Source organism: Anopheles arabiensis, chromosome 2 (assembly GCF_016920715.1).
Source record: "Anopheles arabiensis isolate DONGOLA chromosome 2, AaraD3, whole genome shotgun sequence".
NCBI classification, from domain to species: Eukaryota; Metazoa; Arthropoda; class Insecta; order Diptera; family Culicidae; genus Anopheles; species Anopheles arabiensis.
The window spans coordinates 108,912,635-108,923,692 of NC_053517.1; the positions used below are offsets into that span (position 1 = coordinate 108,912,635).

Sequence of the window (11,058 nt, forward strand, 5' to 3'; positions counted from 1 at the left end):
CTCAAGTGAGAGTGTGAATTACGATAATTCGTTGAAAAAGAGCCAATGGGAAATATGCTATTTCTACTGCATTTATTGAATCACATTATATTATAGATTAGGTTTAATGTTCAATATTCGATTTATCTTAACAGATTTTCAGTAAATTCATAAAACCTGTTCTACTCAACTCTGACCTCTCTATTGAGCATCTGGCAACACTGCCGGCAGCTGACAGGTAGGCTGTATATAAACAATTCCAGTTTACCTTTCGATCAAATCCCGCGCCTTTCACGCATCGTCGAAATTTTTATTAAATTTTATCAATGGATATCACCAAGCAAAGTAATGTTTGCCTTCCTGTCCACTCCCCATTCCTCCGCGGAGTACATTTCTCCCGGAGCAAACTGGTTTACTAACGCCTTGGCGCTCCTCTCTCCTTCCGCAGATTTCCTCGAACAACTCCCGTCGATAAGGGAAGCGATACAGAATGCAACGTTCTTTGCGATGGACTGTGAGTTCACTGGACTTGCCTCGGATCGTACCATTTTCCCCTTCGATACGCCGGAAGAAGTGTATCTGAAGATGGTGGAAAACAGCCCCCCGTACATCATCGTACAGTTCGGGCTGTGTGCGTTCCGGGTTGAACCACCCGGCGAGGAGGAGGAGGAGGAGGAGAAGAAGGATGGTCAACCGCGCGTATCCTACCAGTGTTACAACTTCTACTGCTATCCCAAGGGCCGCACGAATGTGTTCAGCTGTCAGGGCGAGAGTATGCGCTTCCTCGCCGACAATGGGTTCGACTTTAATCGTCTCTTCCGCGAAGGACTTTCGTACGCTAACGAAACGGAGGAGCAACGCTATCGGGCGGATTTGAAAGACCGGCAAGCTACGCGGGCGGCCAACATTCTCGCTGCGGCGGAGAGTGACCTGACGGAGGAAGAACCGAAGGTGGGGGAAGTGAACGATGTCAACATGATACCGGTGCCTCCCGAACACCAGCAACAGGTGGACGATACGGCGGCCAGTATTGAGGAGTTTTTGCAGTCCGATCGGCAGGAGCTGATCGTCGGGAGTTGCAATGCGTTCCAGCGGAAGCTCATCTATCAGATGATCGAGCAACGGTACCAGCGAAAGGTGTCCACTTCGACGGTTTCGCTCGAGAACAACCAGAAAGCGATCAAGGTGGAACGGAAACGTTCGACGGAAGAGGAGCAGGCGCTGGATGAGCAGCGGCGAACGCGCGAGAACGACGATCTCGAGACAAACGTAGGGTTGTCGCTGGTGCTGCAAGAGCTGGCAAAGGCACGGAAACTAATCATTGGCCACAATATGCTGCTGGATTTGTTCTACGTGCTGCGCCAATTCTTTAAACCACTGCCGGCGGACTATCAAGAGTTTAAGAAGCTGACGAAGGAATATTTCCCACTGTAAGTGTTGGATGTGGTACTGTGTCGACTTTGAAGTCATTCTACAATTAATTGACGTTTTTGTCCCATTTTTTTCAGTCTTCTAGATACCAAGTATCTGTGCACGAATGCGGAGATTAAGGTGAATGTCAACTCCTCCGTACTAGCACACGTGTACGATGCGGTAAGCAAGGCACCATTCTCGATCCCTACGGTGCATCCCGAGCTACCGGATTATCAGTACAGCGTGGATGACGAGAAAAAGCACGAAGCAGGCTACGATGCTTACCTCACGGGGTTATGTTTCTTGGGGCTGGTTAGCAAATTCAAAGCCAATCTGCTGCAACTTCCCAAAGATCCCAACTTGAAACACTATCTAAACAGGTGCGATTAACCCCAAATAGAGCCACGGTCCCGTGTCATGTGAAACTATATTGTTCCGTTTTGTCGGTTTCTTTTTTAGAATTTTCATCACCCGCCTAACCGATGTGAACTATATTTATCTGAACGGGAAAGAACGTAAGTGGCCGTCGATCTATTGGCCTTATTTCCTATTTTATTATTGGCTTTTCCTCACCCAAAACAGCCACACAAACGCGGGAACATATCTTCTACGCAACGTTCCCAGAAACCTGGCGCACCGGGGACATCCAGAACAAGTTCAAACCGTTCGGCCCCGTGCACGTTAGCTGGCTGGACAATACGTCCGCGTTTGTGGCATTGCACAACCGTAGTGCCGCGAGCTCGGTGCTGAAAATGATCGGCTATCACTCCGGCTTCAAAGTGTACAACTTTGCACAGTTTACGCAAATGAAACTGCAAGTATATATGCCTTCCTCTTTTGCTATACACATTACTTTGAAACCTTTCCTATCCACGCATGTACATGCTGGGTGTAATTTATCTTTTCCGTTGCTTTTTGTACTTCTGCAGCGCCCTGGAGCTAAACGAGGACGAAACGGTTCGAGTAGTGCTAGCCCCGGAGAAGATCCAGGAGTTCGAAGCGCACAACCAGTCAATCAACGGCCGAGCGGGGAAGAAAAAGGACAAAAAGAAGGCAAAAAAATAGAGCGTCCGCAAACGATCACCACTGCCGCCAAGCGGAAGGGTACGGATGAGGCAACGCCGCCTACGAACGAGGCGGACAAGGATGCTACTGCTGCCAAGGACGACGAGCACGAAAACGACGAAGACAACGGTGGCGGCTGGAGAACGGTTAAAAAGGCGCGCAAAACATTCACCGATAATAACGATTGGTAGCGAAGGAAAGGGCGCAAACGTGTAGGTGAGTGCTGTTTTTAGATAAGCGACCTACAAAAAAAAAACGCGCATAAGGAGAATCGTCTCTGGTGCGCCGCACTGTAGTAACCGCACATTTCAGGACAGACCGTCGTGTGCGGCATCTTTCTCTTTCTCTCTCTCTGTCTCTCTCCTGGTCTCTCTGGAGAGCTGCTGTATACGTGCAAAGGCACCACACACTTGTCGGTAGTGTGTATGAAATGTACAAAAAGAAGAAGAAAAAAATAACAAAATTCTGTTACGATTCGTTACGACTTTATCACTCAGCGCGCACTGTTTGAACGAAATTTCTAGTTTAATCACACCTTATACGGCTATGTTGGAAAGGGGATGGGGTATACTAAAACCTTACACTCTAAGGGCCGGACGGTGGCGGTTCAACGACGGTGGGATCTTTCGCCACACAGTCCTTCTTCCAGTCGGTCGGGATGGTCGTCTTCAGCACCGTCTTTAGTTTCTCAATCGGACACACCTCCGTGCAGCCAGGGATCGCGAGTCGTTGCAGCGGCTGTCCGAGCTGCTTCTGGCCCACGGTAACACTGTACTGTCCGGTGCTGACATCACGGTACAGCTCCAGCACACCCATCACACCGTAATCGGGCAGCACCGTCTCGTCCCAAACCTTCAGCGCGGACAGAATGTTAACCACCGTCGAATCGTGACCGGCGTACAGGAGAATCTTTTTGTGCGAACCGGTCGGGTTGGCGATGAGTGCTTCCCATTCGTTGAGCGTTTTCCGCAGGAACGGACCACCCTTGAGCCGTTTCATCTCGTCGGTGTAGACGTTCAGGGCGTAGCTTTTCTTCGTCAGCGGCAGCAGCTTGTGCGGGTAGTATTCCTTCGTCCAGGCGGGTAGCTTCAGACCAAACTCGGACTGCAAGCGGGAATGGAAGGGTTACATCAACGACACAGAGGCGTATTATGGAAGGATGTCGCTTACCTCCGCTTTTAGCGTACTGAAGAGCGACTGTACGTCGTCCGGAGTCGCTATCGTGAGGCCCGTGATGCGCGTGAGATTCTCATACAGCTGTTTGTTAGCGTTCATAAGAGCTTTAATTTCCGGCATCTGGAACGATTCCTGCACGGTTTCGGTGTACCTCGGGCAGGACACGCGAACTAGCAGAAGCTGTCGAAAGGGAAAAAGGGGGAGAATGTGTTTCGAATGAAATTTGCTCCATCAAACACACACACCATCCACAGTGAGCTTACTAACCGTATCCTGACTCAGCGGCTCACTGAAGTACGGTATCGGTTGCCAATCGAGCCGTCGGTTCCACTGGAGTGCCGTACCTTGCGGCGGGAACAACCCAGCCAGCACGAGCTGCATCGACATCTGGGTGCGCGAGACACCGGTCGTTTGGACGTGCACGTTCTTGGCACGGTAGGTCGCACCGACAAAGCGGCCATAGCGCTCGCGAAGCCAAAGACCGATCTGTTCGTAGACTGAGTATTTGCCTTTCTGTGGGAAGTAAATGGAGCAGCAGCAGTTTGAAGGTTAGCAAAATGAGTCCAAAAACTCCCATTTCGGGCACAGCGGCTTACATTCGTCAGCTGTCCCCAGTCGTACGGTTCGAAGGTAAAGTTCACGTACGGATCTTTCGGATAGGTGTCGGCCGGGGTACGCTGTCCGTGGCGGAAAAACTGTAACAAAAAGAAGCAAAGGAAGGCGATTCAAATTAAAAAGCGATCGTTTTTATGTATGGTCGATTATTAGGCTGATAACGAAATCATAGTCTCAGAAGAATGACCAGAGATTGTTTGCTTTTTTATGATTTGCCATTGATAAGACACACTTCCTGTGTGTGTGTGTCTGGTTTAATCGAGAGAGAGGAGGGTAACCGTTCTTTTTTTAGAATGAAATCGTGCAGCCGGCGATAACTGTTTGATATTTTCTATTTCAACCGTATGTACCGATAGGATTCGTAGAAGAACCGCGGATCTACTTCAAACAGTAAACACAACGCACACACCCCTAACGACAGGACCAACTGCAACAGTTTGCACTTAGTACCTGAAGCTTCCGTTACACGGGGTATCGTGGCTCGGAGTAACTGGAAACCACCAACCACAGAACACTTGCATAATGTAGGTCAAAAGCACGCCGTCGACACACTTACCACATGCACCTGCTTCAGCTCCAGGCCGGGCCGACGCCCCAGATGGTCCAGCAGCTCCGCATCGCCGTCCTCATGCGAAAGGTCCTCCGCAGACGAGGGAGCACCGTACACGCCGTATGCGGTAAAGAAGACGATCGTCGTGATCAGCACACTGCACGTCAGCATGATTAGCACGCGGCGGCTCAAATAATACATGGCGCAATCGGGGCCCGGCTTTTATAGCGCCTGCTAAGGATGTCGATCGGGGCAGCGAGCCACGCTGGCTGGAGGCACAGCGGTAGAAGGGTGTGTGTGAGTGTGTATGGGCAGATGATTATGTCGGGTGTGTTTGTTGTGCGACGGGGGGACGGGCAGAGTTGTTGTGTGTTGTTAATTGTTTACAGCCAAATTAAGCCAAGAAACGTCCTGCGCATCCACACACATTCAAAAATTCATTCCGCCGCGTGGACGTTATATCGGCCAGTGGTTGGAGAGCAGTCAGTGTTTGCGTTGGAGTTGTCTTGTCTCTGTCATGGTGGGATGGTTGTTTCTCTGTGTTCTTTTCTGTTTTGTTAATTTGTCTTTGGTTCTAGCAAGGGGGGAATGGGAGGGGGGGGGTCAAAATACCGGTTTAGTCCGGTCTAGATGGTCACCGCGTGATAAGCAGCAACCCCTTTTGGACGGACTGTGGTTCGATCTGCCCCCACCGTAACGAATCAAGTGACAAGTAGTGATCAGTTACGTTGGTTCGCTGGCGGTCGGGTTTCCGGTGCCGGTGGAAGAGAACCGTTAACGGGCGTCGTTACCGTGGACGGTGTACTGTCCGGTACCGGCACTCGAAACAGGCGCACCTGGGGCAGGACTGACCTCGTAACGGCGGACAATGTGCGAGACGGGTGCCTGAAAAGGGAAATAAAACCATTAATACATACAAGAATACAAAAAAAGTGTTCGCAAACGAGTTTTTTTTGGGAAGCAAATTAAACTGTCCCAGAAAGGTTTCGTTGGCAAAGTTGGTCATCGAACTAACGCCACCCGTCGTGTGATAACCTTGAACTTGAGCGCGAATCACGAGTAAACAGTGCTCTCCTAGCTCTTTGCCCTAGTTTGTTGTCCGTCGCACGGATGTGAATCGATCGCTGATAACGATCGCCGAGACAATACACTGCTAAATTATCATAAGTTATCAAGCTGATCAGCTGAAGTTGCACTAGACACGCGCCTAGGGTTTAGCTGAAACCTTTTTAATCTTAATGTGAGTCATGTGGCATCACGTGTCTCCCTTTTTGTGTGTGAAAAAGCAACACTTAATATTTATTAGTTCAGCAACGCGCAAATAAACTATTATTACAGAAAAGAAATAATATTTTTCCCAGGGTTTACAAAACATTTTCGTTCCCCTTTTTGATGACGAAGTGTGGCTGGCCGAAAACAATTGTTATCTTTGCAATTATTCGACCCCAGCTGGCATGGTACAATTATTATGGTTCTATTTTCGCGCGATAACCTCTCGTACCCCATCATCATCATCATCTTCTTTACTTCGCTTTATACACTGTGTGGTTTAATCAATTAGAGCTTAGTTTACTTATTTATTTTTTTCCTACAATCATTTCTCTGTTATGCCCTACACACACCGAAAACAAACCCAAATTTGTGCGTTTCATAATGGACCACGTGTTCGGCTGTTTGGCACACAAGCGTAAAAGGCTGTAACAATAGAATTGGGGCTTTTACCTAGAAATTGTACAGAAAAGTGTCACCGAAATAAGAACAGAGTACACCAAACAGAGGTAACGATACCATCTGTCTCTGTCTCTCTCTCTCTCTCGCTAGTACTCTATCGTTCTCCCTCACTGCCCTGTCGGCGAAGGGAGACTTTCCGGGAAAACGAAAACACTTAAGTCAAGAAAGCCTCCAACACAAGGTAGGCCTTGGTTACCGATCTTCTCTAGTAATGTAAACACATGCTCACAAAGCACACACTTTCCGTTAATAAGAACAATCTTCAATTGATCCCCGCTTGCTTCAGTGCTGAAACTATTACTGTTCTGCTCGGACTTTGAGTTTAATCCAACATTTCATTACACCGTCCTCCAACGCACTAAACACACGCAGTGCCGTTTCTACCTCACAATACAAGATTGATGTCGCTGCTAAACTGATGCCTCTCTGTTCCTCGGCATCAACCGGCGCGGCGATCCTTGTCGATGGACGTACGAATCGGACTGAAAATAAATCATCTCACCGGGTCGCACGAGACGATGCGCCACGCGAGATAAACGATCAAGTATCGAGGAAGCCCAAAGAAGACAGACAGGCAGGCTGGTTGGCTCCTTTGCTTGGCACAGGGCCGCACCGCTGTTCGGAAGCTGCCGCTATGCTGCGTGTTTCGTCGCTCTTTTCGCTACACGCATAATTAGCCGATTCATTTGGCATTGTTCGGCAGACGCGCATCCATCGTCCGCGCCGCCACTGGCTGTTACACTGGTGATCGTACGAAATGGTACTACGATTAGAACGATCGAGCGGCTAAAACTAAAATATAAAAGTCCAATATACGAATGAACGATGAAAGAAGCCTTGCTTTGCTAGAAAGGAAAGTTATTTTACCAATTTTGAATTAATTTTGTTTTAAACGAAACCATTTTTTGCCAATATCATCCTGCTTGGTGGAGAAGTGTGCGATCGTTTTAAAATAAATCATGCAGCCTCCTCTCATCAAGATGCAGTCGACAGTCCCCGTTTGGGAATTGGGATCCTTCTTGCGGTTCTGCACCCGAAATAATTTAATGCATCGCCACAAAAAATGCACGTAAAAGGAACGGTTTCTTCCTCGTTGCATAGATGTTTCATCTTCCTCCTCTACTCCCATGGTTCGTCGATCGTGAAATTTTAAAACTATTCTATCTTTGGTATGATCAAGTTTTCTCTTTCGGAGTTTGTGTTTTTTTGTGAACTATACTGTAGTTTTGGTTGGTAAAGTTGAACCGGTTGATGATAAAAGAAAGTGATTTATTAAGCAGAGGTCTGTTCCTACTCAAAGTATCTTATTTTCCCCAAGTTGGAAAGCTGTTTTATAAAACAGGAAATCAGATAATATATTACATCTTACTCATTACAGTAAAAGTGTAACATATACATTTATTTCCACTTTTTCTAAACTCTCCTTATCACCAGGTCACGCTTTGGCATGGTAAAACAAGTAAGCACACCATAAACCTTCAAACTGGGCACACAAAATAAAGATAAAACGACACAAAAACACACACACAGTCCCCACATCGAACGAACGTCCCCATCTAGTACGTCTGCCCCGGCTTACCTGTTTATTTGAAAGTTGCCGATTGCTTCTCCCCGAAGGTAACCCTCCTGGTCTAGCGTTGGGATGGCTCCATAACACATTGGAATGGTGTTGGGGGTAAACTAAAACACTGGTCCGGAATTTTAATTCAACCTTAGCGTCCGCTTCGAGCGAATGTGTTCTTAGATTTCACTGTATTTTAACGTTCTTTAGCGTTTTCCCCCTTCTTTTCGTATGTTCGCGAGCGAATAATGTCGAAATCCGGAACGTTTTTTTTTTTGCACCAATATATGGAGTACCTTCGGTCAGCTGCGTTCTGCCACGTTCAATGTTTCACTCGGAAATGCGGTGAACCGTGACACTCGCGACGGTACGTTTAGCCGCTTCCTTCGCGTTCATACCCGGCCAAGTTACTTCCCCATGACTAAATTCTTATCGTGGGGCCTCCTTCTTCTTCGTGGAATGTGAAGGCGTTATCGGTCGGTTTTATCTGGGCTTGCAATCTCCTGGAACGATCCAAACCCATGTACATCCGTGCTCCAATGAGACGGGCCAACGTAATGGACGTGTTTTTCTACTGCCAAATCCCAACCGTGACTGTGTGACGATCGCTATGAGCGACTCACGTACAACGGAGGGCCGGCGTCACCGCCGCCTTGGATGGAGGAGAGTGATGATTGATCAAATCACTACACAATAGAGCTGCTTAATAGCAGCGTTAACTACTAGTGTATACAAATCTAGCTAATGGTATGGCTCGGTAGAAGGCACAGCATGGCCACGACTTTGTAGCACGCAAAAAACCCCTCATACAAGCGTGTGTGTGTGTGTGTGAGTGTGCATCCCACGAAAAGCATGCTTGTGCTGGTTTTAGACCTTAGTAACCGCCGCTATATGCAGTTTGTGTGCCCTCGTAGTTGCTGTATTTGCTGTGTTTTACTGTTATGGTGGAATTCAGAATATCCAGGTTATTTAAGAAACTTGCTAATTAAATAATTTCGCAAATTTTAAGGTGTTAATTGATAACAGAGGCTCTTGAACATTCATTTCTCAGCACATTAGTGCGATCTAGAATAAACAAATTTAAAAACAAATGTGTCAACTTACTCAGTTGTGTCGCTCCTTTGGCCTAGTCGATGTAATATGCTAGTCGTTTATAACACATTTCTAACCTACAGCTCGTTCGGATAAGTACTGCTGATTCATTTGAAGGAATTTTAAAATTATTAAACCTATTTTATTGAGCTTTCCGACGCTATGGTAAGCTGTCAGTATCACTTAGATAGCAACAGAAATATGAGAACAAGACAGTTAGATGAAAATCTGAGAGAATCTGTCCATATTGGAGGTCTACGGTGCACCCGTGTAACAAACCCACTCGTCGGCACTAAAACTCAACTCACACAGATCACGATTTTAGGTAAACACCGACCGGGTTTGAATGAGCTGCTGCTGCAATCTAACGTCAACCTCTAGCAAATGCTGCTGAACGTATCCTTGCGCTGCGCAGCCCATCACCGGGCAGCGGGTACGCGGGTTCTGCTTCAACAGATTCTCGATGACGCTCTTTTCGTACACGTGATTGCACTGCTTGTTGCGCACCGGCACCTCCAGCGGGCGCTTCGAGATCGGGTCGACCATATTGCCCACGTCGGCCTCCATCACCAAATCGCCATCATCATCATCGTCATTGTCGTTTTGGGAGGGCTGGCCTTGCAGCGATGGATTGAGCAGCGGTTTGGCGTACTGCACAAAGTCCTTGTAGCGTTTGTGCCCCCGGACCTGGGGTTTCTTCCGATCTATACTCGTTTCATAGCGCTCAAAATCAAAGCAGTTTAGGGATAGTTGTTATTTTATTGCAAATAATAGCCCTACCACATTGGAAATTAAATTACCTGGTCGAAGCATTCCACGGTTTGCTCTGCGTAGGATTCCGCTAGCGCCTTCCGGTGGGTGTTCATTTTGCTGTCAATTTCGCACAGCTTTTCCACCAGACTGGTATAAAGCTTTAAATCTTTTAATGCTGCATCAGAGAACATAAGACAAATCGTCAATCGTGTGCATGATTAGGATATTCACGCACGTGAACCACGGCTTTCGCTTCGCGCCGTACTTACATTCATCACCAAACTCTGCCGCCAATCGGACGGTGCTGTTCAGGCTATCGCTAACCTTACGCATGTTGGCTTCAAGCATGTTCATTTTCGACGCCGATTGCTATTATTATCACGCGATGCAAAACAAAACATACAAAACACTTGTTGCTAAAATTAACAAGGACGCCAAATCGCAACAAAAAAAGCGGAACGCGCAAACGGACTGCCGCAGAGAGCGAGCGCTTTTGTTTATGAACTAATTTTAACCGCCTTTCGGAACATCAACATTCCAACCGGTGACAGGATAGGATCGAATTCGGCTCGGAACTTGCTTGATCGGATTGTCGATACTGAACAATTTCTTGCTGTATCGTGGGTGGGTGAAATTGATCGAATTGATTTCTGGAATATTTTCGATGATGAAAATTGCGGTCCCATTTTTGTTCTTTGCAAAACCACTATTTGAGAAAAAAGATGTGGCATCAACACAGATACAAAATAATGAATAGCAATTGATGGGTAACAACAACAAAACGGCGAAAAGAAGCTTTGCTGTCTTGCTGGAGAACTTCCGGTCAAGTGTGCGTTTTTGGAAGCCGCGTTTTGTGCCTAGTGATGGGCGAATCGAGGGATGGTCTTAGGCACTGAAACCAATTTTTTTTTGTATTTTTAAAAAATATGTTTTATCTGGAAAAATTTATTCAAAAAATAAGTAAAACTTCAAAAATCAATTATTTTCTTTAGTAAATTTGGTAGGCCATCAATTACTTATCTTAAATTTGTAAAACATTTTCTCTGTAGCTGAATACAATTTATTACAATATACGATCCTTCAAATCCTATTCCCTTATGTGTTCCATTCACACACCAGCTTA

The 11,058-nt window shown here is 46.8% G+C and overlaps 3 protein-coding genes across 4 annotated transcripts; 1 reads left to right on the forward strand and 2 right to left on the reverse strand.

The window, feature by feature from the left end:
* Positions 1-209: 209 nt before the first annotated feature.
* LOC120893475 (poly(A)-specific ribonuclease PARN-like) lies at positions 210-2,933 on the forward strand. Of its 2 annotated transcripts, none has more exons than XM_040295397.1 (6): positions 210-324; positions 428-1,409; positions 1,488-1,772; positions 1,852-1,907; positions 1,975-2,210; positions 2,322-2,933. In XM_040295397.1, the coding sequence occupies exons 1-6, from the start codon at positions 306-308 to the stop codon at positions 2,646-2,648; spliced, it is 1,905 nt and encodes a 634-aa protein (XP_040151331.1). In that variant the 5' UTR covers positions 210-305; the 3' UTR covers positions 2,649-2,933. The 2 variants fall into 2 exon arrangements, with proteins under 2 accessions (XP_040151331.1, XP_040151332.1); XM_040295398.1 differs by having other exon boundaries at positions 1,975-2,206; positions 2,322-2,567.
* LOC120893476 (venom acid phosphatase Acph-1) lies at positions 2,921-5,137 on the reverse strand. The gene is made up of 5 exons (XM_040295399.1): positions 4,805-5,137; positions 4,230-4,328; positions 3,901-4,146; positions 3,628-3,813; positions 2,921-3,561 (listed from the first exon to the last, which is right to left on the reverse strand). The coding sequence occupies exons 1-5, from the start codon at positions 4,997-4,999 to the stop codon at positions 3,043-3,045; spliced, it is 1,245 nt and encodes a 414-aa protein (XP_040151333.1). The 5' UTR covers positions 5,000-5,137; the 3' UTR covers positions 2,921-3,042.
* A 4,165-nt stretch (positions 5,138-9,302) lies between these two features.
* On the reverse strand, positions 9,303-10,758 carry LOC120893477 (E3 SUMO-protein ligase MMS21-like). Its single transcript, XM_040295400.1, has 3 exons — positions 10,205-10,758; positions 9,983-10,110; positions 9,303-9,905 (listed from the first exon to the last, which is right to left on the reverse strand). Exons 1-3 carry the CDS (start codon positions 10,287-10,289, stop codon positions 9,504-9,506), a joined length of 615 nt encoding a protein of 204 aa, XP_040151334.1. The 5' UTR covers positions 10,290-10,758; the 3' UTR covers positions 9,303-9,503.
* Between the last annotated feature and the right edge of the window lie 300 nt (positions 10,759-11,058).